We start from the raw sequence: 27975 nt of genomic DNA, 5'->3' as shown, positions 1-27975 counted from the left end.
TAAGCTTTTTGATGTGTGGTTGCAATCGGTTTGCCAGTATTTTAATCAAGATTTTTGCATCTATGTTCATCACAGATTTTGGCCCGAAGTTTTCTTTTCTTGTTGATTCTCTGCTGGGTTTTGGTATCAGGATGATGTTGGTCTCATAAAATGATTTGGGAAGGATTCCCTGTTTTTGTATTGTTTGGAATAGTTTCAGAAGGAATGGTACCAGCTCTTCTTTGTACATCTGGCAGAATTTGACTGTGAACCCATCTGGACCTAGGGTTTTTTTGGTTAGGCTATTAATTGCTGCCTCAACTACAGCCCTTGTTATTGGTTTATTCAGGGTTTCAACTTCTTCCTGGTTTAGGCTTGGGAGGGTGCAAGTGTCCAGGAATTTATCCATTTCTTCCAGGTTTACTGGTTTATGTGCACAGAGTTGTTTGTAGTAATCTCTGATGTTAGTTTATATTTCTGGGGAATCGGTGGTGATATCCCCTTCATTGTTTTTTTATTACATCTATTTGATTCTTCTGTCTTTTGTTTTTTGTTAATCTGGCTAGTGGTCTGTCTATTTTGTTGATCTTTTCAGAAAAACACCTCCTGGATTTATTGATTTTTTGAAGGGTTTTTTTTTGTGTCTCTAGCTCCTTCAGTTCTGCTCTGATCTTATTTATTTATTTCTTGTCTTCTGCTAGGTTTTGAGTTTTCTTGATCTTGCTCCTCTAGCTCTTTCAATTTTGATGATAGGATGTCAATTTTAGGTCTTTTCTTGCTTCTCATGTGGGCACTTACTACTATAAATTTCCCTCTAGACATTGCTCTACATGTGTCCCAGAGATTCTAGTACGTTTTGTCTTCATTCTCGTTGGTTTTGAAGAACATCTTTGTTTCTGTCTTCATTTCATTGGTTATCCAGTCAACATTCAGGAGCCAGTTGTTCAGTTTCCATGAAGTTGCATGGTTCTGAGTTAGTTTCTTAATCCTGATTTCTAATTTGGTTGCACCGTGGTCTGAGAGACTGTTTGTTATGATTTCTGTTCTTTTGCATTTGCGGAGGAATGATTTACTTCCAATTAAGTGGTCAGTTTTAGAGTAGGTTCAATGTGGTCCTGAGAATAATGTATATTCTGTGGATTTGGGGTGGAGAGTTCTGTAGATGTCTATCAGGCCCACTTGATCCAGATCTGAGTTCATGTCCTGGATATCCTTGTTAATTTTCTGTCTTCTTGATCTGTCTAATATTGACAGTGGAGTGTTAAAGTCTCCCACTATTATAGTGTGGGAGTCCAAGTCTCTTTGTAGATCATTAAGAACTTGTTTTGATAGCATGGGGAGAAATGACAGATACAGGTGAGGGGATGGAAGGCAGCAAAGCACACTGCCATGTGTGTACCTATGCAACAATCTTGCATGTTCATCACATGTACCCCAAAACCTAAAATGCAATAAAAAAAAAAGAAAAAAAAAAAAGAACTTGTTTTATGTATCTGGGTGCTCCTGAATTGGATGCCTATATATTTAGGCTTGTTAACTCTTCTGTTGCATTGATCCTTTTACCATTATGTAATGTCCTTCTTTATCTGTTTTTATCTTTGTTGGTTTAAAGTCCATTTTATCAGAGACTAGGATTGAAGCTCCTGCTTTTTTTTTTGCTCTCCATTTGCTTGGTAAATCTTCCTCCCTCTCTTTATTTTGAGGCTATGTGTGTCCTTGCATGTGAGATGGGTTTCCTGAATACAGCACACTGATGGGTCTTGACATTTTATCCAATTTGCCAGTCTGTGTCTTTTGATTGTGGCATTTAGCCCATTTATATTTAAGGTTAATATTGTTATGTGTGAATTCGATCCTGCCATTTTGATGCTAGCTGGTTGTTTTGTCCATTTGTTGAGATAGTTTCTTCATTGTGTCAATTATCTTTACCATTTGGTATGTTTTTGGAGTGGCTGGTACTGGTTGTTCCTTTCTATGTTTAGTGCTTCTTTCAGGAGCTCTTGTAAGGTAGGCCTGGTGGTGACAAAATCTCTCAGCAATTGTTTTTCCGTAAAGGCTTTCATTTCTCCTTTGCTTACGAGGCTTAATTTGGCTGCATATGAAATTCTAGGTTGAAAGTTCTTTTCTTAAAGGATGTTGAATATTGGTCCCCATTCTATTCTGGCTTATACGGTTTCTACTGAGAGATCCGCTGTGAGTCTGATGGGCTTCCCTTTTGTGGGTAACCTGCCCTTTCTCTCTGGCTGCCATTAGCATTTTTCCTTGATTTCAACCCTGGTGAATTTGACGATTATACGCCTTGGGTTTGCCCTTTTTGAGGACTATCTTTGTGGTGTGGTATTCTCTGTATTTCCTGAATTTGAATGTTGGCCTGCCTTGTTAGGTTGGCGAAGTTTAACTGGATAATATCCTGAAGAGTGTTTTCCCACTTGGATTCATTCTCTTTGTCACGTTCAGGTACACCTATCAAATGTAGATTTCGTTTTTCACATAATCCTATATTTATTGTAGGTTTTGTTCATGTCTTTTCACTCTTTTTTCTCTAATCTTGCCTTCTTATTTTATTTCATTGAGTTGATCTTCAGTCTCTGATATCCTTTCTTCTGCTGGTTGATTCAGCTATTGAAACTTGTGTATGCTTTCTGAAGTTCTTGTGCTGTGTTTTTCAGCACCATCAAGTTGTTTATATTCTTCTCTAAGCTGTGTATTCTTGTTAGCATTTCATCTAATCTTTTTTCAAGGTTCTTAGTTTGTTTGCATTGGGTTAAAACATGTTTTTTTTTTTTTTTTTTTTTTTTTTTTTAAGCTCAGAGAAGGTGTTATTACCCACCTTCTGAAGCCTGTTTCTGTCAATTCATGCGACTCGTTCTCTATCCAGCTTTGTTCCCTTGCTGGTGAGGAGTTGTGATCCCTTGGAGGAGGAGAGGCGTTCTGGTTTTGGGTGTTTTCATCCTTTTTGTGCTGGTTTCTTCCCATCTTAGTGCATTTATTTACCTGTGGTCTTTGTAGTTGGTGACTTTCAGATGGGGTCTCTGAGTGGACATCCTGTTTGTTGATGTTGAAGCTATTTCTTTCTGTTTTTTAGCTTTTCTTCTAACAGTCAGGCCCCTCTGCTGCAGGACTGCTGGAGGTCAACTGCAGATCTTGCTTGTCTGGGGATCACCTGCAGGGGCTGCAGAACAGTAAGGGTTGCTGCTTTTTTCTTCTGTTATATTTGCCCCAGACGTTTAAACTTCCTTGTGGTTTTGTTTACAGAGGTACAATTAGAACTGCCTGGGTAATGGTGGTCTGCCTTAGTAGTGGTGGACTGCCTCTGTGGTGGACTGCCTCGGTAATAATAGACTTCCTCGGTAATGGCAGACTGCCTCAGTAGTGGTGGAATGCCTCGGTAATAGCAGACGCCCTTCCCCACACCTAGCTGGATCATCCTGGGTCCAGCTGTGCTTGCTGTGAAACTCTCAATCCAGAGCGTTTCAGTTTGCCGTTCGTTGTGGGGGTGGGACCCACTGAGCCAGATCACCTGGCTCCCTGTTTCAGCCCCCTTTCTTTCAGTTGAATGGGCGGTTCTGTCTCTTAGGTGTTCTAGGTGCCAGTTGAAATGGCCACCCAGATTTGTTTGACGTTTTGTGTGGAAACCCATGGCACTGGCTGAAACAGCCATGCTGGAAACTCGTGTTGCTTTTTGACCCGGGAATCTCCTGGTCTGTGGGCAGTAATGATCACTCACTCACCCTCTGTGTTGCTCTCACTGGGAACTGCACTCCAGAGCTGCTTCTGTTCGGCCGTCTTGGATTGCTCCCCCTCTGCTTGTTTTCTTGCAAAACTCTTACTGGTTCTGTGAATCTCAAGGCAGTTGTTTCAAATTCTGGGCTTCCAGGCAGACCTAGTTGCTACTTATGTTGCTACTTATTCTCTGTTCCCTGTGATGATGAGTTTTGAGGTCAATGGGGCAAGTCTCCTGACTAGATGATTGTTCAGAAGCATTTTGGATGTTCTTTGTCTGATGATCTTCTACATCAATTTTATTTGATTTATTTTTTATATTTTCTTGAGACGAAGTCTCACTGTGTTGCCTAGGCTGGAGTGCAGTGGCATGATCTTGGCTCACTGCAACCTCCACTTCCTAGGCTCAAGCGATTCTCCTGCCTCAGCCTCCTGAGTAGCTGGGACCACATGTGTGTGCCACCATGACCAGCTAACTTTTGTATTTTTAATAGAGATGGGGTTTCATCATGTTGGCCAGGCTGATCTCAAACTCCTGACCTCAGGTGATCCACCCACCCTTGCCTCCCAAAGTGCATAGACCTGAGCTACCATGCATGGCCCACATCAATTTTAGAATCAGGTTCCTCAAAGCAGTCTGTTATAGTATTGATTGGGACCGAATCAAATATATAGATTAATTTGGGGGAGAAGTGACAAGTTTCTGGTGGTTGGTTTTCCTATCTATGAAGATTGTATGTCTCTTCATTTATTTGTCATTTGAAATGTCTTTCAAAAATTTTGCCTAATTTTCTCTATAAAGGCTCCACATTATTTTACCAGCTTTATTCCCAGATACCTTATTTTTTGTTAAGTGATATTTGAAGTCTTTTTTTATGGAAGTGTAACTTACATAGAGTAATAAATACAAATGTTAAGTTTATAGCTTGATGGCTTTTTATTTTTATGTTCATATTAATGTGTGTAACCACCCAGATCATGATATGAATAATTTCTAGCACCCTTCAATTCTCTTGAGTCCTGTGCCAGTTGATAGCACCCCACAAAGATAACTATAAATTACGACTTCTGTCGTCATAGATTAGTTTTGTTTTTACTTAAATTCCATATAGAAGAAATAAATGACCAGGCACAGTGGCTCACACCTGCAGTCCCAGCACTTTGGCAGGCTGAGGCAGGTGGATCAGTTGAAGCCAGGAGTTCAAGACAAGCCTAGCCCAACGTGGTGAAACCCCATCTCTGCTAAAAATATAAAAATTAGCCGGGCATGGTGGCATGTGCCTATAATCCTAGCTACTTGGGAGGCTGAGGCAGGAGAATTGTTTGAGCCTGGGACGTGGAGGTTGCAGTGAGCCAAGATAATGCTATAGCACTCCAGCCTGGGTGACAAAGTGAGACTGTCTCAAAAAAAAAAAAAAAGAAAGAAATGCAGTATACATTCTTTTTTTCCCCCCTTTGGTCTAAAAGTGACACAGTTGTATGCGCTTACATTTCTCCATGTTAGAAGTCTGAAATCAGTGTATCTTGTTTCTTTTCCTTCTCCCCTCCACATTATATCTGAGATGCATGCATATTATGTGTTGTGTTTGTTCTTTTTTATGGCTGGACGGTATTGCATGAAAATACCACAGTTCATTCATTATACCTTTGATGAACATCTGAATGGTTTTAACTTTTGGGCTGTTAGGCACGACGCTGCCTCTAGACATTCTTGTGCATGTATTTGATGGACATAAGCTCACATTTATGTTGGCTGTAATAGGTTCACAGCCAAACAGATTTCAGAGTGGTTCCTAGGATTTCCATATCTCCCAGCATATGTATGAACTCTCTCTGGCTCCAGCTCCTCACCACTCATTGGTATTGCCAGTGTTTGAAATTACAGGTGTTCTGGTCTACATGTGGGATTGTCTCACTGTGCTATTAACTTGCTTTTCCCAAGTAGCCAATGGCATTTCATGTTGGATGTGTACTTTTGTGAAGTGTCTATTAAAATATTTTCTTCATTTTTATTGGCTTATTTAACTTCCAGCTGATTTATAGGCACACTCAACATATTTTGGATGTTAGTCTGTTGTCAGCTATGAGTACTGCACACGTGTTAAGAGTCTGTAGCTAGGCTTTTTACTTTCCTGATGTTGTCTTTTGATGAAGAGAATTTATCAATTTTGTTAATTTAATTTCTTAACTAAAAACTTAACTTGTGAATTTTCAGCCAGGCACAGTGGCTCACACATGTAATTCCAGCACTTTGGGAGGCTAAGGCAGGTGGCACACCTGAGGTCAGGAGTTAGAGAGCAGCCTGACCAACATGGTGAAACCCTGTGTCTACTAAAAATGCAAAAAATTAACAGGGCATGGTGGCAGGTGCCTGTAGTCCCAGCTACTCAGGAGGCTGAGACAGGAGAATTGCTTGAACCTGGGAGGCGGAGGTTGCAGTGAGCTGAAATTGTGCCATTGCACTCCAGCCTGGGTGACAAGAGAGAAACCTCCATTTCAAAAAAAAAAAGAAAAGAAAAAAAAAAAAGAAACTGTAAATTTCCTTAGATTTCTTAATTTTATTATAATTATTTTCTTCTTGGTTAGCACTATTTTTTGTTTAGGAAATCTTTACTTATATCCAGGTCATGGAAATATTGTTTTCTTCTAGAAAATTTGTTGTTTCTGTTTTTGCATTTAGGCCTATGAACCATCTTGAATTTACTTGTGTGTGGCACATGTTAGGTAATTACAAGTATTTGTTGAATAGGGAGCACGAATTATAGAAGATTTGGAATCATGTCATACAGTTTTAAATTATGGAAGTAACTAATTTTTAATATTTTCTTCTAATCAGGTAGCAAGACTTATACAAGTGGTGCATATAGTTTAGCAAAGTAAGCAGTCATAGTTCTTTTTTTCCTGTTGTCCTCACAAGTATTTGTTGCGTATCTGTTTTATTCCATGCACTCTGCTCCTCTTGGGAGTGTCTGGAGTCAAATAAGACACAGTCTCTGCCCGTAGGGACTCAGTGTCCAGGAGGGGGGCATCCACAGAACCCTCTGTACTGGCGGGAATAGCCTGTGCAGTGCTGTCCAACATGGCAGCCGCCAGCCACACATGGTTTTGGTCCTTTGGGACATGGATGGTACATCTAAAGCAGGATCCCCAGCCTTTTTGGCATCAGGGATGGGTTTAATGGAAGACAGGTTTCTCGATGAAATTATTCCACCTCAGGTTATCAGGCCTTAGATTCTCATAAAGAACATGCAACCTAGATGCCCTGCATGAGCGGTTGACAGTAGGGTTTGTGATCCTATGAGAATCTCATGCCTCCACTGATCTGACAGGAGGCAGAACTCAAGCACGCTTACTTGACCGCTGCTCGCCTCCTGCTGCGTGTCCCAGTTCCTAACAGGGCATGAACCGGGGGTCGGGGACCCCTGATCTCAACCACTCATTATTAATTTTATTTAATTTTAATGACTTTATATTTCAATACCCACATTTCTCTTTTCTTTTTCTTTCTGTTTTTTTTTTTTTTTTTTTTTTTTAAAAGGTAGGGTTTCACCATTATGGCCAGGCTGGTCTTGAACTCCTGACCTCAGGTGATCCACCCACCTTGGCCTCCCAAAGTGCTAGGATTACAGGCGTGAGCCACCGCACCTGGCCCAATACCCACATTTCTGTAGTAGCTAGTGTATTAGCATAAGTCTAGTGAGAGGGATAAGCAATTTCATAAATAAATGAAAAGTTATAACTGCTAAATGCTAGCTACAGAATATATGATGCTATGAGTATATAATCAGGGTTTGACTTAATTTAAAGGACCGGGAAGACTTTTTTTGTGGGAACAATTACTGAAGTAAGATTTACAGAAGGGGCAGGACTTAAATAGGTGAAAAGGGTAGGGTGGGAAAAGGTTTATTTATGTATCTGTAAAACCCTGTGGCAGAAAAGAGCAAAGCCAGTTCCAGGGATGTAACATTTGTGTATGTGGTTGGGGGAGAGAGATGGTGAGTGGGGGTGGGGAGAGAGAGAGAAAGAGAGAGAGTGAGAGAGAGAGAAAAAAAAAAGAGAGAGAGTATATGTGTGTGAGAGAGAGAGAGAGGAGAGAGAGGGAGTGTGTGTGTGAGAAAGAAAGAGGAAGGGAGGGAGGGAAGAAAGAAAACCTTTATAAAGTTAGTCCTTAAGAGACTTAGGCCCTAGGAGTTAAAACTATAATGTGTGCGGAAGAAACATTTTGAGGGATGATGGGGCGAACCTTTCCTTGTGAGACTTTTTAAACTCGGTGCTCTACCTTGAAATTGTCAGCTCTGTGACTTCTTAGATTCGGCTGACTGTTTAATGAAGAAATAATGACTTTCCTGTCTTTGAGGGATGCGCAGGGCTCTGGGACGACTGTGAGGAGCACACGAAACACCCAGACTGTACTTTGAATTTCTAGCTTCTAAAAGGAGAACCAGCACATGTCATGCTTTGGCTTGGGAAACCACTGTTCTTCCTTTAATGTCTTAGGAAAAAGGCCTTCTACTTTAATCTCAAACTGAGAGTGTTCTGGTTTTGTTTCCCTGATTTTTGTCCTAAAATAACATATGTTAATTGAGCTATTTCTGTGGCTTTCTTTGGAGAATTGATGTTCATTTATTTGTGTTTCTCTTCAAGTAGAAATGGAGTGACATATAAACAGAATACAAAAGACACAAAACCTGGGGTGGAGGCATGAGAGGACCGGAATCTCCATGCTGTTGAGCTCATCACTGTTGATGTGCAGTGGTGTTGAATGCCTTTCCTCATGTCAGAGGGGCTGGCGCTTCGACTCTATGTCCAATGCTCCCTTTAGAACTGTGCCGGGGCAAGTGAACACCTTTTGGACTTGAACACAGACCCACATGTCTCTTAATCCTTTGGAACTTCATCCAGTGACTCTGCTCGGTTCTACCTTCCTCTACGTGAACAGGGAGAAAACCGGGCTAGGGTGATACTGGTCCTGTGGGTACCCCCACAGCTACTTAGAGAAGGAGAGAGAAAAGAACAAAAGCAATTCATACTACCTTGAGGGGGAGCCAGGTTCCCTGAATTCCTCCTCCTTCCACTTGTTCCCCAAGATCTTGGCCAAGAAGTTATCTGCCCTATGCTTGGCCAGTTCTAGTGACAGGGCACCCAACTATTCTTCAAAGCAGTCCATTCTGACATTCTTATGTTACAGAGAAGTGATTTATGGCTAGGTGCAGTAGCTCCTAGCACTTTGGGAGGCAGAGGCAGGCAGATCACTGAGGTTAAGAGAATGAGACCAACCTGGCCAACATGGTGAAACCCCATCTCTACTACAAATATGAAAAAATTAGCTGGGCATGGTGGCGCATGCCTGTAATCCCAGCTACTTAGGAGGCTGAGGCAGGAGAATTGCTTGAACCCGGAGACAGAGGTTGCAGTGAACAGAGATCACACCACTGCACTCCAGCCTGGGCGACACAGTGAGACTCTGTCTCAAAAAAAAAAAAAAAAAAAAAAAAAAAAGAAAAAAAAAAGAAAAAGAAAAAAAACCCAGTGACTTGCTAGTAATTTTTAAATATAATCTTTGGATTTGAAAGCCTAGCAACAACCTGCTTTTCTCTCTTCTTGCTGGAAGATGATCATTTACTTATTCATTCATGAAGTCACTAATTCACAAAGTCATTCATTTGTGTCTTTATTAGGTGCTTTTCAGTGCAGGCCTGCAGTTCTCGGCCGCCGCATGATGTAACTTCAGGGAGTGCTTGTACATCACTGTCCCTGGAAATTATGGCCTCAGAGGTGTGTCCCGGGCTTCCCATGTGTGGGCAGCACCTGAGGCTGCGAGGCATTTCTCATCACACAGGAACTAGGAAATGACATTAGCTCATTCGTTCACCCAGCCGTAGCTTCTGTGTGCTAGGTAATATGGCAAACTCTAGATACAGACTTTAAATGCAAGCTTCCCGCCCCCAGCACTCTGTGGTCTAGTAAAGATGTCAGTGCAGGTCACTGTTGTAAGTGCCCTGATCGGAGTCTCAGTCTGGGGGATGTGTCTCAGTCAGGGGGATGCTAAGGGCACCAGCCACAGTTTCCACTTCTCTTGAAGATTTCCGCAGAAGAGAGCATGCCCTCCAGGACCCATCCTCAGTGGTCACAAATGCCTTCCTTATCTGTGGCTAGGTCCTCACCTGCTTCAGGTTCATTCACTTTTTTTTTCATTTTTTGAGACAGAGTTTTGCTCTTGATGCCCAGGCTAGAGTGCAGTGGCGTAATCTTGGCTCACTACAACCTCCACCTCCCGGGTTCAAGCAATTCTCTTGCCTCAGCCTCCAGAGTAGCTGTGATTACAGGCGTGTACTACCATGCCCAGCTAATTTTGAATTTTTAGTAGAGACGGGGTTTCATCATGTTGGTCAGGCTGGTCTTGAGCTCGTTACGATCCACCTGCCTCGGCCTCCCAAAGTGCTGGGATTATAGGCTTGAGCCACTGTGCCCGGCCCCACTTCTTTGTTTTTGTAACCATCTTTAGAAGGGAAGAACAGCAGAAGAACATGTGGCTGGGTGCGGTGGCTCATGCCTGTAATCTCAGCACTTTGGGAGGCCGAGGTGGGTGGATAGCCTGAGCTTAGGAGTTTTTGACTAGCCTGGGCAACACAGTGTAACCTTGTCTCCACTAAAAAAAAATTAGCTGGGTGTGGTGGCATACACCTGTTGTCCGAGCTACTCAGGAGGCTGAGGCAGGAGAATTGCTTGAACCTGGGTGGGCAGAGGTTGCAGCGAGCTGAGATCGCCCCACAGCACTCCAGCCTGGGTCATGGAGTGAGACTCCGTCTCAAAATAAAATAAAATAAAAAAGTACAGTGATATCCTTATGCTGACAGGACTGTCTAGTGCTTTAAAGTGCTTTGTAGTTCGTCTTCTGTGTGGCCAGTGTCTTTGTCCAGCAAAGGGGATCATTCTTATCAACAGGTGCCACATGCAGTGTTAGTTGGATGTTGGCTCTTGGTGCACGTTTTAGGCTTGTGCCTGTTGTGAGGCGGGCTTGCTGGTGTATGAATGTTTACATGTCCCCTGGCAGGTGACGCTCTGGACTCCCTGTGAAATGACTGGGAAGAAGTGTGCATCTGTGTACACTGCCACGGGGAGTTCTCTGGGACCCTGGAAGGAAATCTCCTTCTCAGATTTTAGGGCTGCAACTTTAAAGGACCTTTTCTGCCTATGTATGTACCTTGTAGAGGCCAAGGGAATATTTGCTACACTGAAAACATATGGAGGCCTGGCGTGGTGGCTCATGCCTGTAATCCCAGCACTGTGGGAGGCTGAGGCTGGTGGATCACTTGAGGTCAGGAGTTTGAGACCAGCCTGGCCAACATGGTGAAACCCCATCTCCACTAAAAATATAAAAATTAGCTGGGTGTGGTGGTGTGCACCTGTTGTCTCAGCCACTTGGGAGGCTGAGGCATGAACCCAGGAAGCAGTGGTTGCAGTGAGCCAAGATCATGCCACTGCACTCCAGCCTGGGCGACAGCAAGGCTCTGTCTCAACACGGAAAAAGAAAGCATGTGGAATTGACTGAAGCAGAAGCATCTACTGGCCTGCTGCTTTCTGTGTTTCCCATTCCTCTCTACGTCTCTGACCTTCCTTCTGCAATTGTTCTCTATGTACCTGGAGTGTACTATTTACAAGTTCCGAGTGAGAATGTGTTGGTGGTAAGTTCTCTTAGGTTTTATCCAAAAAATGTGTTTGTCATCATCATTCTAAAAAAAAGTTCTGCTGAATACATACATAAGTCTAGTTTGGCAGCTGAATTTTCCTTAGGACTTTGAGGATGAATTCTTAAGTCTAATGACTTCCCTTGCTGCTGGGAGGTTAGCTTCTGGTCTAATTGTTACTCATTTTTATATCATCTCTCTCTTCTCTTTATCTTCCTCTCTACCCCCAAAGTATGTTTGTCTCCTCATACATTTGTACTACCATTTTAGTTTTTTTCTTTTTTTTTTTTTGAGATGGAGTTTTGCTCTCGTTGCCCAGGCTGGAGTACAATGGCATGATCTCGGCTCACCACAACCTCCGCCTCCTTTGTTCAAGCGATTCTCCTGTCTGAGCCTCCTGAATAGCTGGGATTACAGGCATCCACCACCACACCTGGCTAATTTTTTTGTATTTTATTTTATTTTTTTTCTTTTTTACTAGAGACGGAGTTTCTCCATGTTGGTCAGGCTGGTCTCGAACTCCCGACCTCAGATGATCCACCTGCCTCAGTCTCCCAAAGTGCTGGGATTACAGGTGTAAGCCACCATGCCCGGCCTGTCCTTTTAGCTTTTGAAAAATACTTGTTGGGATAGAATTCATGTGAGATAGAATTCAGTCACTTTTAGTGTATCCACAGGGTTGCGCAGTCATCACCACAATCTACGTTTAGAACGACTTGGGAACTACCTGGAACATTTCACATGTTCAGTTGATAGTTACAGCTTCCTGAACATGGAGGCTCGTGATGTCAGTGAGGGCAGAGGACTGGAAGTCTGTTCCCGTTGCAGGGAGCATCCAGCAGAAAGAAGACCAGTCTCAAAGTGAGGCTGCCCATGGGGAATGTGTACTGTTGCCACATTTTTTTTTTTTTTTTTTTTTGGGATAAAGGTCTTTATTGAACAACGTTATCTCACTCAGTAACAAAAGAGTAGGAGGTAACAATTCCCCCAGAAGTCTGCAGCTGTGTCTACCCTCGACAACAGGATGCATGGCCTGCTGATACATCAGCTGTAGTTCAGAGCCCCTGGTGGTCACTTAGAGATCATAATTGGGGTTCTTCCGAAGGATAACAAAACCTTCCAGAATGGGGGTAACAGGAAGAAATTCCTCGGTGGCCAATTCTGCCCGTTCCCCGTGGGCCAGCAACACTGGGGTTGTATGTGTCTGGAACCCTGTGATGGTCTTGGGCTTGCCAGCCTGCCCCACCACATCCACTGCCTGGCCCACACGGACAGACACGGGCAATGGCCGCAGCTCCTCATCAAATGTAACCAGCATTCGGGGCTGCATGGCAGCCACCAGCCCATACAATACATAGTGTGATTTGCCTAGAATAATGTTTCGAACATCCAGGAAAGAGATGTATCTGAAGGCCACTATTCCTGTATGATTATTTTTTCTTTCCTAAGCATATTCCAGAGTCTCTCAATGAATAAGCATGCCACTTTCTTTATGAAAAGTAAGGATGAGCATTGGCTAATTTCTTAGCCAACTGCTTCTACTGCTTTGGTTTTCTGGAGGATATTTTATGATAACCAGATGGGCTTTTTGGCACCTGTGGATTTTATGACTAAATGAGAAAGCCTCTTTAAAAGATATTCTACCTGGAACAGCACTCTCTGAAAAACTCCCACTGAGCAATTGTTGCCTCCTGTTGCCTTTGTTAATGTATTTTATTCTAGTTTATTTTAGGTGCCTCTCAGAAGAGGAAAATGTATTGAGCCTTATGCATTAGTGTCTCTTTTGAAAGTGTAACAACATGGACACAAAACTGCGTGGATCCTGCCACTGGAGATAGATGCTAAGCCACTGCAAGGGTCCTTGTGATGGGTTTCGTGGAATGCATGCTGTACAGTTTTGACCCGGTGATGTGCTACAGAACAACCTTGGGTCGTGAGCTTTTGTAGAAGCTCAGGTTGGGGACTGAAATATATTATTTGGCCCAGTTTTGCTGGGTAGTGACAAATCCAATTGTCCTGAGTTTTAGTTCAACTGTGCTTCTGATCAGCGATGTGTTATTATTGAGCTAGTTACTTACCTTCTCAGAGCCCTAGCTTCCTCATCTACAGAAGTGGTAAGAGAACACCTGACTTTGCAGGGTGTGAAGAGTTGGATGGCATGCACAAAGCACCTGGTGCCACACCATGGATATGGCCCTCGGCCTTCACCCCTCCCTAGAACTGTTTTTATTGTGACTCTGCTTTTTCTTTCCCATGCACAAATCCTGCTTTCAGCTGTCATTTGCCCCAGTTGTCATTATGATTGGGATATGGTTGAATTCTAGAGAGAAGTATTATTTTAGCATACAAAATTATCTTTCTGAATTGCCCACAGAGTTGCTCTTAATAGAAAAGTTGAGCACTATAAATGGTAACTATGAAATTCTCTCTAAAAGCTTGATTTTATTCATGATGATTTACCAGACTCATACCATTCTTAAATCCCTTCTGTCCTGATAAATCCACTAAACTCTTTAGTCCTCCTACTAGGCTGCCTTCATCTGTTTGTAACTTTTTTTGTCCTGTCTTCCTATTAATTGTCATCCCAATCTGTTCTCTGTTCTATTTGTGATAGCCTGTGTTGGCAGAAAAATTGGCTAAATGATTAAACATAACCATCTCCCCTCCACCCCACCCCAGCTGGAGAGAGATCCTTCCCAGGCACGCCCAGTGATCTGCCCCGCTGCTCACGACATCTTATTCCATCTTATGTCTCGTCATCCCTCTGCAGCTGTCCGCTTCTCTCCAGCTCTGTTGCTGTATGGGTGGAGGGCTCAGCTTTAGTTTTCTGAAGGCTGGCTTCTACCTCCTACCTGGGCTGGTTACATTCTGTCCCCATTTATAATTTATATGCTTTTGTGTTTTGTATCTTCAGTTGGATTTCAGAACAGACTTCTGTAGTCTATAAAGAATCTGTAGAGTGGCTTTCTTAGTGTTTTTCTGAGCTTGAAAATGACAGGTTTTTGAGGTTTCTTGGAGATTTTGAGGTCTGTGTTCAAAAAGGAGGCAAATTTCAGATGGAATTTTTAGGCTTCTGTTTTTTTTCTTTCTTTTTTTTTTTTTTTTTTTTTTTTTTAACAGAGTGCTTATATCCCAGAGTCTCCTAGTTCTAAGACATTGCTGATTTGTGTTTTTCCAAAGTACTTTTACTTCAAATCTCATTGAGTTTTTTAAAAAGTTGGTTCCCGTTTTAGAGGCAAGAAAACTAAGGTTCATAGAGTTGTGTGTTGCCCAGAGTCTCCCAGCGTGTTGGGGAAGGAGGGCTGTAAGCAGACCCAATAGCTGGATCTTTTTTTTTTTTTGAGATGCAGTCTATCCCTGCCACCCAGACTGGAGTGCAGTGGTTTGATCTCAGCTCACTGCAACTTCTGTCTCCTGGGTTCAAGCAATTCTCCTTTCTTAACCTCCCTAGTAGCTGGGACTATAGGCATTCACCACCACACCCAGCTAATTGTTGTATTTTTTAGTAGAGACAGGGTTTCACCATGTTGCCCAGGCTGGTCTCAAACTCCTGACCTCAAGTGCTCTGCCCACCTTGGCCTCCCAAAGTGCTGAGATTATGGGCATGAGCCACCACTCCTGGCCCATAGCTTTATAATGTGATTCAAAGGAAGATAAACTGGACTCTAATCCTCCTAGAATTTGTAAATCAAATCTCATGGAAGGGCTTGTCATGTTCCTTCTTTACCTTCTGTTTATCCTCTGGATAAACACTGTTGATAGGATGTGTCCGTCTCTGGCCATAGCAGGATCAAGGCCAGCCTTGATCCCACCAGAACTACATGGATGAAGAAGGAGCTGCTTCCCGAAGAAAAGAGAAGTGCTGGACAGACAAAAGCCGCATATTCACTCCACTTTCCAATACTTTGACCATTTCCAGAAATGAAGAATTCACCGTTGTTATAAGTGTAAAATAGGATTGGTAGGGCCAAGGCGAAAACACTGAATCTGGGCCCTTCGGGAGATCCAAGCATTCGTGTAATGTGCTAAGGGTGGGAGCCTTCCTCGGGAGGCGCTAGCCACACTGCGTTACAGGCCCTGTGCTTGTCAGAGAGAGGGATAGAGATACAGAGACACACAGATGCAGACAGGCAAGGATGAGATGGCAAAAACACCCCTTTGGGCACCTGGCCTTCACTCAACAGAGGACGACTTAGTGGTTGAAGTCACATCGAGTGGCCTTTCATACCATGCTTGCTTAGAGGTCCACTTGACCTAGTTTCTGGGATAAGATGCTGAAAAATGTCGAGTTTATGTTTTGCAAATGCCTGTGTTCATAACACCAGTACCCTTTATAGCAGGCATCATGGTGTCATGGAGAGGTTTTTATAAATTGTATCTGTGGTACTGAGAGAAATGAGAAAAAAAGAAAAAATTAACTCATTCAAACTTAATAGCTTTTGATTGAGTCTTTACAAATAAGTCTTTGCACAAATCTACCTGATGAATTTTAAAAAAATATTTTATTGCACTTCAGGTTCTGGGGTACATGTGCAGAATATGCAGGATTATTGCATAGGTACATACATGGCCATGTGGTTTACTGCTCCATCCCCATCACCTATATCTGGCATTTCTCCCCATGTTATCCCTCCCCAACTCCCTACCCCCTGCTGTCTCTCCCTTAGTCCCCCGCAACAGACCCCAGTGTGTAGTGCGCCCCTCCCTGTGTCCATGTGTTTTCACTGTTCAACACTCACCTATGAGTGAGAACATGTGGTGTTTGATTTTCTGTTCTTGTGTCAGTTTGCTGAGAATGATGGTTTCCAGATTCATCCATGTCCCTACAAAGGACATGAACTCATCGTTTTTTATGGCTGCATAGTATTCCATGGTGTATATGTGCCACATTTTCCTTGTCCAGTTTATCATCGATGGGCATTTGGGTTGGTTTCAGGTCTTTGCTATTGTAAGCAGTGCTACAATGAACATAAGTGTGCATGTGTCTTTATAACAGAACAATTTATAATCCTTTGGATATATACCCAGTAATGAGATTGCTGGGTCAAATGGAATTTCTATTTCTAATCACCACACTGTCTTCAACAATGGTTGAATTAATTTACACTCCCACTAACAGTGTAAAAGTGTTCCTATTTCTCCACATCCTCTCCAGCATCTGTTGTCTCCAGATTTTTTAATGATCATCATTCTAACTGGCATGAGATGGTATCTCAATGTAGTTTTGATTTGCATTTCTCTAATGACCAGTGATGATGAGCATTTTTTTTCATATGTTTGTTGGCCACATAAATCTCTTTTGTAAAGTGTCTGTTCATATCCTTTGCCCACTTCTGAATGGGTTTCTTTGTTTTATTCTTGTAAATCTGTTTTAGTTCTTTGTAGATTTTGGGTATTAGCCCTTTGTCAGATGGGTAGATAGCAAAAAACTTTTCCCATTCTGTTGGTTGCTGGTTCACTCTAATGATTGTTTCTTTCGCTGTGCAGAAGCTCTGGAGTTTAATTAGATCCCATTTGTCTATCTTGGCTTTTGTTGCCAATGCTTTTGGTGTTTTAGTCATGAAGTCCTTGCCTGCGCCTATGTCCTGAATGGTTTTGCCTAGGTTTTCTTCAGGGACTTTTATGGTGTTAGGTCTCATGTTTAAGTCTTTAATCCATCTGGAATTAATTTTAGTGTAAGGTGCCAGGAAGGGGTCCAGTTTCTGTTTTCTGCACATGGCTAGCCAGTTTTCCCAACATCATTTATTAAACAGGGAATCCTTTCCCCATTGCTTGTTTTTGTGAGGTTTGTCAAATATCAGATGGTTGTAGATGTGTGGCTTTGCCTCCGAGGCCTCTGTTCTGTTCCATTGATCTATATCTCTGTTTTGGTACCAGTACTATGCTGTTTTGCTTACTGTAGCCTTGTAGTATAGTTTGAAGTCCTGTAGTATGATGCCTGCAGCTTTGTTCTTTTTGCTTAGGATTGACTTAGCTATGCGGGCTGTCTTTTGGTTCCATCTGAAGTTTAAGGTGGTTTTTTCCAGTTCTGTGAAGAGTGTCATAGGTAGCTTGATGGGGATAGTGTTGAATCTATAAATTACTTTGGGCAGTATGGCCATTTTCACAATATTGATTCTTCCTTACCATGAGCATGGAATGTTTTTCCATCTGTTTGTGTCCTCTTTTATTTCCTTGAGCAGTGGTTTGTAGTTCTCCTTGAAGAGGTCCTTTACATTCTTTGTTAGTTGTATTCCTAGGTGTTTTATTCTCTTTGTAGCATTTGTGAATGGGAGTTCACTCTTGTTTTGGCTGTCTGTCTGTTATTGGTGCATAGGAATGCTTGTGATTTCTGCATATTGGTTTTGTATCCTGAGACTTTGCTGAAGTTGCTTATCAGTTTCAGGTGATTTTGGGCTGAGACTGTGGGGTCTTCTAAATATACAATCATGTCATCTGCAAATAGAGACAATTTGACTTCCTCCTTTCCTAATTGAACACCCTTTATTTCTTTTTCTTGCCTGATCGCTCTGGCTAGAACTTCCAATACTATGTTGAATAGCAGTGGTGAGAGAGGGCATCCTTGTGTAGTGCCAGAGTTGAATGGGAATGCTTCTAGTTTTTGCCCATTCAGTATGATATTGGCTGTGTGTTTGTCATAAATAGCTTTTATTATTTTGAGATACATTCCATCGATACCTAGTTTATTGAGAGTTTTTAGCATAAAGGGCTGTTGAATTTTGTCAAAGGCCTTCCCTGCATCTACTGAGATAATCATGTGGTTTTTGTCTTTGGTACTGTTTACGTGGTGAATTACATTTATAGACTTTTGTATGTTGAACCAGCCTTGCATCCCCGGGATGAAGCCTACTTGATCATGGTGGATAAGCTTTTTGATGTGTTGTTGCAATCGGTTTGCCAGTATTTTAATCAAGATTTTTGCATCTATGTTCATCACGGATATTGGCCCGAAGTTTTCTTTTCTTGTTGATTCTCTGCTGGGTTTTGGTATCAGGATGATGTTGGTCTCATAAAATGATTTGGGAAGGATTCCCTCTTTTTGTATTGTTTGGAATAGTTTCAGAAGGAATGATATCAGCTCCTCTTTGTACATCTGGTAGAATTCAGCTGTGAACCCATCTGGACCTGGGGTTTTTTTGGTTGTTAGGCTATTAATTGCCACCTCAACTTCAGCCCTTGTTATTGGTCTATTCAGAGTTTCAACTTCTTCCTGGTTTAAGCTGGGTGGATGCAAGTGTCAAGAAATTTATCTATTTCTTCCAGGTTTACTGGCTTGTGTGCATAGAGTTGTTTGTAGTAATCTCTGATGGTGGTTTGTATTTCTGGGGAATTGGTGGTGATATCCCCTTTATCATTTTTTATTACATCTATTTGATTCTTCTGTCTTTTGTTTTTTATTAATCTGGCTAGTGGTCTGTTTTCTTGATCTTTTTAGAAAACCAGCTCCTGGATTTATTAATGTTTTGGTGGATTTTCGTGTGTGTCTATCTCCTTCAGTTCTGCTGTGATCTCAGTTATTTCTTGTCTTCTGCTAGCTTTTGAGTTTTTTGTATCTTGCTTCTCTAGCTATTTCAATTTTGATGATAGGCTGTTGATTTTAGCTTTTTCCTTGCTTCTCATGTGGGCATTTATTGCTATAAATTTTCCTGTAGACACTGCTTTAAATGTGTCCCAGAGATTTTGGTACGTTGTGTCTTTGTTCTCATTGGTTTTGAAGAACATCTTTATTTCTGCCTTCATTTCATTGTTTGTCCAGTCAACATTCAAGAGCCAGTTGTTCAGTTTCCATGAAGTTGTGCGGTTCTGAGTTAGTTTCTTAATCCTGATTTCTAATTTGGTTGCACTGTGGTCTGAGAGACTGTTTGTTATGATTTTCATTCTTTTGCATTTGCTGAGGAGTGATTTACTTCCAATTTTGTGGTCAATTTTAGAGTAGGTGTGATGTGGTGCTGAAAAGAATGTATATGTTGTGATTGGGTTGGAGAGTTCTGTAGATGTCTATTAGGTTTGCTTGGTCCAGATCTGAGTTTAAGTCCTGGATATTCTTGTTAATTTTTAGTCTTGTTATCTGTCTAATATTGACAGTGGAGTGTTAAAGTCTTCCACTATTATTGTGTGGGAGTCTAAGTCTCTTTGTAGATCATTAAGAACTTGCTTTATGTATCTGGGTGCTCCTGAATTGGGCGCCTATATATTTAGGATTGTTAGCTCTTCCTGTTGCATTGATCCTTTTACCATTATGTAATGCCCTTCTTTGTCTGTTTTCATCTTTGTTGGTTTAAAGTCCATTTTATCAGAGACTAGGATTGAAACTCCTGCTTTTTTTTTTTTTGCTATTTGCTTGGTAAATCTTCCTCTCTCCCTTTATTTTGAGTCTGTGTGTGTCCTTGCAAGTGAGATGGGTTTCCTGGGTACAGCACACTGATGGGTTTTTTTTTTCTCCAATTTGCCAGTCTGTGTCTTTTGATTGTGGCATTTAGCCCATTTATATTTAAGGTTAATATTGTTATGTGTGAATCTGATCCTGCCATTTTGATGCTAGCTGGTTGTTTTGTCCATTAGTTGATATAGTTTCTTCATTGTGTCAATGCTCTTTACCATTTGGTACGTTTTTGGAGTGGCTGGTACCAGTCGTTCCTTTCTATGTTTAGTGCTTCTTTCAGGAGCTCTTGTAAGGCAGGCCTGGTGGTGACAAAATCTCTCAGCAATTGTTTTTCCGTAAAGGCTTTCATTTCTCCTTTGCTTACAAAGCTTAGTTTGGCTGGATATGAAATTCTAGGTTGAAAGCTCTTTTCTTTAAGGATGTTGAATATTGGTCCCCACTCTCTTCTGGCTTATAGTTTTTCTGCTGAGAGATCCGCTGTAAGTCTGATGGGCTTCCCTTTGTGGGTACCTGACCTTTCTCTCTGGCTGTGCTTTGCATTTTTTCCTTCATTTCAATCCTGGAGAATGTGACGATTATGTGCCCATGGGGTTGCTCTTTTTAAGGAATATCTTGTGGTGTTCTCTGTATTTCCTGGACTTGAATATTGGCCTTCCTTGCTAGATTGGGGAAGTTCTCCTGGATAATAACCTGAAGAGTGTTTTCCAGCTTGGATTCATTCTCTCTGTTACATTCAGGTATACCTGTCAAAGATAGATTAGGTCTTTTCACACAATCCCATATTTCTTGGAGGCTTTGTTCATTTCTTTTCACTCTTTTTTCTCTAATCTTGCCTTCTCATTTTATTTCATTGAGTTGGTCTTCGGTCTCTGATATCCTTTCTTCTGCTTGGTCGATTCGGCTATTGAAACTTGTGTATGCTTCCAGAAGTTCTCGTGTTGTGTTTTTCAGCTCTATCAATTCATTTATATTCTTCTCTATGCCATTTCTTCTCATTAGCATTTTGCCAAAACTTTTTTCAAGGTTCTTAGTTTCTTTGCATTGGCTTAGAACATGTTCTTTTAGCTCAGAGAAGTTTGTTATTACCCACTTTATGCAGCTTTGTTTCTGTCACTTCATCAAACTCCTTCTCCATCCAGCCTGGTTCCCTTGTGGGTGAGGAGTTGTGTTCCCTTGTGGGTGAGGAGTTGTGATCCCTTGGAGGAGGAGGGGCATTCTGGTTTTGGGTGTTTTCATCCTTTATGCACTAGTTTCTTCCCATCTTAGTGGATTTATCTACCTGTAGTCTTTATAGTTGGTGATTTTCAGATGGGGTCTCTGAGTGGACTCCTTTTTGTTGATGATGAAGTTATTTCTTTCTGTTTTTTAGTTTTCCTTCTAACAGTCAGGCCCCTCTGCTGTAGGACTGCTGGAGGTCCACTCCAGACCCTGCTTGCCTGGGAGTCACCTGCGGCAGCTTCAGAACAGTAAGGGTTACTGTCAGTTTCTTTTTCTGTTATCTTTGTCCCAGAAGGATACTCACTACATGTCAGCCTGAGCTCTCCTTTATGAGACGTCTCTTTGGATATATGGGGGTCGGGAATCTGCTTGAGGAGACATTCTGTCCCTTATAGGAGCTCAACTGCTGAGCTGTGAACTCTGTTGTTCCGTTCAGAGCTGCTGGGCAGGTACGTTTAAGCCTGTTGCAGCAGAATTAATAACCGCCATTTTTTCCCAGGTCCTCTGTCCTGGGAAGGTGGGGCTTTATTTATACATTCCTGACATGATGCTGCATTTTTTCAGAGATGCCCTGCCCAGTGAGGAGGTAGCCTAGTCACAGTCTGCCAGCAGAGGCATTGCTGAGCTGCCGTGGGCTCTGCCCAGCTGCTGTGTGAACTTCCTTGCAGTTTTGTTTATAGAGGTATGATTAGAACTGTCTTTGTAATGGCGGTCTGCCTCAGTAATGGCGGACTATCTCTGTAATGGTGGACTGCCTTAGTAATTGCAGATTGGTTCTGTAAATGACAGACTACTTCCGTAGTGGTGAACTGCCTCAGTGATGGCGAACTCTCTCGGTAATAGACTGCCTCAGTAATGGCGGATTGCCTTGGTAATGGCGGACTGCCTTGGTAATGGCGGATTGCCTTGGTAATAATGCTGGACTGCCTCAGTAATGGTGAACTGCCTCGGTAGTGGTGGACTGCCTCGATAATGGCAGACACCCCTCCCTTGACAGAGTTGGACCGTCCTGGTTCCAGCTGTGCTTGCTGTGAAACTCTCAATCCAGAGTGTTTCAGATTGCTGGTCTTCGTAGGGGTGGGACCAGCCGAGCCTGATCACCTGGCTGCCTGTTTCAACCCCCCTTTTTTTTTCAATTGAGTGGGCGACTCTCTCTCCCAGGTGTTCCAGGTGCCAGTTGAAATGGCCGCTCAGATTTGTGTCAGTTTTTGTGTGGAGACCCACTGCGTCGGCTGAAACAGCCTTGCTGGAGACTCATGATGCTTTTCTGCTCGGGAATCTTCTGGTCTGTAGGCAGTAAAAACTCATTTGGAAATGGGGTGATCACTCACCCTCTGCCTTCTTGCTGGGAGTTGCAATCCAGAGCTGTTCCTATTCAGCCATCTTCTGGTTTCTTAATCCCTGATGAATTTCAGTTAACTAGGAGTTGGGTGTTGAATGTGACTTTGGAATGATGGAATTTTTGTTGAGTGTGTGTGTGTAAACTGTTCGCATGTCAACTAAGTATTGGATTTGACCCTGTAATTTATTCATTCATTTAGTTACTATTTACTGAGGGCTTACAGTTTGCTAGAGCCTGCATTAGCTACTATGAGGGACACAGTGGTGAATCTGACAAGAAGTTAGTCTTCAAGGAGTTTATAGTCATGAAGGAATCTAAGACACGTGTAATTTGCTGTAGTAAGAATGCTAACAGCTCTTTTTACTGAATACTTGCTATGCACCAGGCATTGAGATCAATACTTCCTATGCAGTAATTCATTTATTCTTTATATAACCCCTCAGTATATGTGTTCTAATTATTCCCATTTGGGGGATGATGGACTTGAAGCTCATAGAATGTTACGTGACTTGATGAAGGTCATTCAGCCAGATAGAAGGGGAGCTGCACCTCAGCCCTGACCCCTCTGACCTCCTACCCTTGGGCTCTCTGCCTGTGTACAGGTCAACAGGAGGTAGGCACGGGTCTTAGGACCGAGAAGATGCTGGAACTCCAGGAAGATGTACTTGCTTTCCATTAGGGCAGCTAGGGGAGGCATTATGGAAGAGGGAGCATTTGAACTGAGACCAAAAATGAGGGATATCAGGATGTCTGGTTGTCAGAGGGAAGAGAATTACCAATGCATAAAGGTAAAAAAAAAAAAAAAGAGGGGGTAGAACAAGGGGTGACGAAGAATGGATTTTGGTAGAAAAATGGCATAAATCCAATTGCAGGGCCTAACATGGCTCAAAGCTGGGCCTTAGTCCCAGTGAGCGCTGCCTTATTTCCAGTATCCCCTTCACTCTGTGGCCCTGCCTGAAGCTTCCCGGATTTACTGTCCACTCTCCATGGGGAACACTGAACACCAGTGTTTTTCACATCGAGTCCTTTGAATATGTCAGAGGTTCTGCTCAGATTCTCAGCCTCTTGGTGAACTCTTCTGAAATCTGCAGGCTCCTGTCTCTGTCTTTTGCCCTTCTGCCAGACAGTAGCCTTGTAGTTCTTCTTAGCTCTCTGATGCTTGCATGGATTTTAAGACTATTTTGTCTATGTTTTCTAGCTGTTCTCAGTGGCTGAGCTGGTCTGAGTAGCCTCGCATGTTGTGAGGAGTAGAATCTTCTAAAGTTCGTTTCGTGCCTCTTCAGCCTGAGCTGCTTGTGGGATGTCAGGTGGACCTTTGCTGCTTGCATGCAATGCTTGAACAGGGTCCTGTTGGGCACCTCTGTTTTCTCTGAAGTGCAGAGAGAACCCTACTTTTTTTTTTTTTTTTTTTTTTTTTTTTTTTTTGAGACAGAGTCTTGCTTTGTCGCCAGACTGGAGTGCAGTGGTGTGATCTCAGCTCACTGCAACTTTTGCCTCCCTGGCTCAAGCAATTCTCCTGCCTCAGCCTCCCAAGTAGCTGGGACTACAGGTACGCATCACCATGTTCAGCTAATTTTTTAAAAAAATATATTTTAGTAGAGACAGGGTTTCACGATGTTGGCCAGGATGATCTCGATCTCCTGACCTTGTGATCCTTCTGCCTCAGCCTCCCAAAGTGCTGAGATTACAGTCGTGAACCACCATGCCTGGCCGAGAGGACCCTACTCTTAAGTGCTTGATCACAGTCTTCAGACGTGTATTCCATAGGCACTACCAACAGAAACAGATCAGTTTGTCATTTTTCTTATAGACGCACAATGTCTGGTTCCTTCATGTGCTATTTTGAGCCTAAGGTGTAATGAACTTTTCAAGTAGACTTTTTTAACTTAAGAAAATTTAGCTTTTGGAGATTTGAAGCCTCTAAATAAAAAATTTCTTAATTCTTCTTTACCCACTTGAACATTGTTTGGCATCCTGAACGTTGAATTACTTAAGGGAACTTACCTTAGCAAATGATGCTTAAGAAAAGTGTTCTCTCTTTTTTTTTAAATTATGAACTATTTCTATTATACTCGAGTAATTGTATATTTTTGCAAAGAGATGTTAGGCATAGGGCCTTGGGTCTAAGTGACTGAGAATTTTGAAATACACATTTTGTATCAATTAAAAGTAAATACTCTTCATCTTATCACAAGAAGCTTTAGTTTCTTAATGAGAAGTGACTTAGTTGGGTTCGTTGGAAATGAGCAGCCATTGAAATTTTCTTTCCCAACAACTGTGTGAAAGTGAAAAGGATCCTCGGCTTGGGATCAAAACCACCTAGTGTGTTTCTGACCTGCCACCCAGGTACCCATCCATCCGTCCAGTCAAGTCCGCTAAACATCCGTTCGCGTGTAGTGCTATGCTTAGGATCAGTTGTTGCCGGTATGACTATGGGCAGCTTTTTATTGCTGATCTTTTAAATAGGGGCAAGTTTCATTATCCTCAGCAAACTAACACAGGAGCAGAAAACCAAAGACTGCATGTTCTTCCTTCTAAGTGGGAGCTGAACAGTGAGAACACATGGGCACAGGGAGGATAACAACGCACACTGCGCCTGTCAGGAGGTGGAGTGAGGGGAGAGAGAGCATTAGGAAAAATAGTTCACGCATGCTGGCCTTAATGCCTCGGTGATGGGTTGACAGGTGCAGCGAGCCACCACGGCACTCAAGTTCACCTGTGCAGCAAACCTGCACACCCTGCACATGTGCCCCGGAACTTAAAAAAAAAAGGATAAATGAAATGGGGGCAAGTTTAGAAACCGTAAAGTGTCGGCCAGGCGCGGTGGCTCACGCCTGTAATCCCAGCACTTTGGGAGGCCAAGGCGGACGGATCACGAAGTCAGGAGTTCAAGATCAGCCTGGCTAACATGGTGAAACCCCGTCTCTACTAAAAATACAAAAATTAGCCGGACGCAGTGGTGAGCACCTGTAATCTCAGCTACTCAGGAGGCTGAGGCAGGAGAATCGCTTGAACCCAGAAGGCGGAGGTTACAGTGAGCCAAGTTTGTGTCACTGCACTCCAGCCTGGGCCAAAGATCGAAACTCTGTCTCAAAAAAAGAAACTGTAAAGTGTCATACTGATGTGAGCTGACATCTTACCACCCTCATTTTCTACCATTTGCTCTTTTGTCTGCTGTTCCCCGTATCTTAAGCCCAAATCATTATTAACATTATTTTTTGCACTGGTTGCCTCTAGTGGTTTGTTCTTGTCGCCTGGTTGACGCTGGCACTCTGTGATACTTGCCAGACTCATAGGCAGACTCTGACTTCTCCTATAGGCCAGCTGGGTTCTGTTAGGAACTGCAGCTACGTGAAAATAACTTCTTACGAGGTGGTATCTTTACATTCTTGAAAATATATACAACTGTAGTCCAATAACTCATTCCTCCAGCCAGGTCTTCTCTTCCGTTAACTGGGAATTGGAGGGTGACTGAGGGCTGGATCACACAGTGGCCCTGGACATCAGTGCAGACTTTGGCATCTCCTGTTGAGTGGCAGGGCCAGGGTGTGAGCCCCCTTTCCTCAGGAAGCTCTGCCCACTGTCTGGGGAGTTGACTTAGGTAAAGGAGTGAAGGCAACAGGGGAGAAGAGCCAGGAGGGAAACGGCAGTGACTCTGAGTGGGCGCCGGCCACGAGGGCCGTCCTGGATATACTCTGAGAGCTAGCAGGATTTCCTTTTGGGTTGGACATATGTTATGAGATGCAGAGAGGACTTAAAGGTGAGTTGTGGGTTAGACGGATGAGTTGATAGATAATGCTAACTAGTAAGAAAAAAAAAAAAAAACAGATGGCCGCGTGTGCTCCTTGGAGGTTTCAGTAGGGTCTTGTGGCAGAGAGTGGTGGCTGCTTGAAGCTGGGCTAGGAGGTGGCATTTTGACTAACGTCAAGCAGCAAGAGACACCTGGCTGCACTAAGGGAGGGGGACTCATTCCAGCCTGAGGAGCAGCTCAGCAGAGGCTCAGGGGAGAGATGGGCTCCGTGTGGTTCATACGCAGAGGGAAGACTGGGGCCTCGGCCATCACGTCCAGATGGTGAGGAGTTGTCCTTTTTAAGGAGTGATACACTCTCAACTTTAACTCATAGTGGATGTAAATGTGTGCTTATGGAGCACACATCAGGCGGGTGTAACTGATTTAAGATAGAACGTCAGGACAGAAACTGGCATGCTCCTTACTGTCACAATTTTTGAACAAAATCCCTTACATTAAAAAAAAAAACAAAAAACCAGCTTGGGCAACATGGTGAAACCCCATCTCTACAAAAAATACCAAAATTAGCCATGTGTGGTTGCGTGCCTGTAGTCTGTAGTCCCAGGTATTAGGGAGGCTAAGGTGGGAGGATCACTGGAGCCTGGAAGGCAAAGATTGCAGTGAGCAGAGGTTGCACCACTGCAGCCTGGGCAACAGAGCAACATCCATCGAAACAACAGCAACACCACCAACAAAAACCCCCAAAACCAAGCTGGCATGTTACTTAGGAGTTTTGTTCTTATTTTGCAGATGGAATCAGCGTGAGTGGTTTTCCCCTGTCCAGTCCTTTTCGGCAGGTTGTTCGGCCCCGAGTGGAGGGCAAACCTGTGAACCCCCCTGAGAGCAGCAAAGCAGGTGACTACAGCCACGTGAAGGTGAGTTGGCTTTGCAGGCGGCACTTGCCATGCGACGTCTGGGCTTCTACAGAGTCTTTTCTGAAGCGCAGCTTCGAGCCCTTTTCAGAAAGGAGAGGCTGTGTGTGTCTGAAAGCTGGATTCTCAGTAGTGTTTGTTCTTGGACAGTGTTTCGGAAAGCAGTCACAGGGAAGCTTGAGTGCACTGTTTGGTGTTGCAAACTCTCGTGTCCTTGGAACACGGAGATTTGTGGGCTGAATCCAGGAGTGCGGTGATTAAAGCGGCATCTCTCCTGCCGTTCTTCTATTCATTTGAAAAGTTTATTTATTGCATACTTATTCTCAGTTCGGATGTTTACCCTGTACATTTTTCTTAATCTTTTGGCAACTCTTCCCAGTTGTTGGTTTGGAAGCACCAAGGAAGCCAAGACAGATATGCCGGTAACAAGTGAATGTCAGTGCAAAGCTGCGTGGCGCGGGGCTTGTGGGCCAGCACGAGCAGAGGTAGCTGCTGGCTCGGCGGAGAGGTCTACACAACTGGTTCGGGATTTTGCGTCTTCAGCACGTGGGAAGCGCTGACTGTTTGAGCCGGCCCAGGGCCAGTGTGTAGAGCAGGAGGGCTGCAGCGCCTAAGAGCGGTGACCAGGCTGCAGGCAGCAACATCACTTTCAGGCATGCGTATGTTCAGGATCATCCTTTGGGATGTCGTTTACAGTCCTCATGCCAAAATTTAAGAGGGCATTGACTGGTTAGGAACATCAGAATCACTTGGCCAAGATGCTTGTGAGTCAGTGATACAGTGGATTTGAGGCGCTGGGGCTGCTGTCTCTAAACCAGCAGGAGGGGTGAGGAGCATGGTGTGTTGTCTGATGAGGTCATGGCAAGAGGGAATGAATAGGCCAGTTCCGGTGGATAGAGGTCATGTCAGTGGATCGAAGTTATGCAGAGCTGCTTTTCGGGGAAGAGTCCTCTCCCCTTCACTGCTCTGCAGTGAAGAAA

The 27975-nt window shown here is 43.1% G+C and overlaps 1 protein-coding gene across 4 annotated transcripts in view; it reads left to right on the top strand.

Moving 5' to 3' along the window:
• Nucleotides 1–27975, top strand: part of TRAPPC9 (trafficking protein particle complex subunit 9) — a 722918-nt gene that overhangs the window by 220111 nt on the left and 474832 nt on the right. For all 4 annotated transcript variants that reach the window (XM_074387191.1, XM_074387190.1, XM_074387189.1 and 1 more), the window contains one exon: nucleotides 26874–26998. In XM_074387191.1, the coding sequence (XP_074243292.1) occupies nucleotides 26874–26998 (125 nt within the window). The remainder of the gene's footprint in view (nucleotides 1–26873; nucleotides 26999–27975) is intronic.

Source organism: Saimiri boliviensis, chromosome 15 (genome assembly GCF_048565385.1).
Source record: "Saimiri boliviensis isolate mSaiBol1 chromosome 15, mSaiBol1.pri, whole genome shotgun sequence".
In the NCBI taxonomy this organism is placed as follows: Eukaryota; Metazoa; Chordata; class Mammalia; order Primates; family Cebidae; genus Saimiri; species Saimiri boliviensis.
Note: the sequence above shows the minus strand (reverse complement) of the source record. Positions and strands in the feature narration are given on the sequence as shown.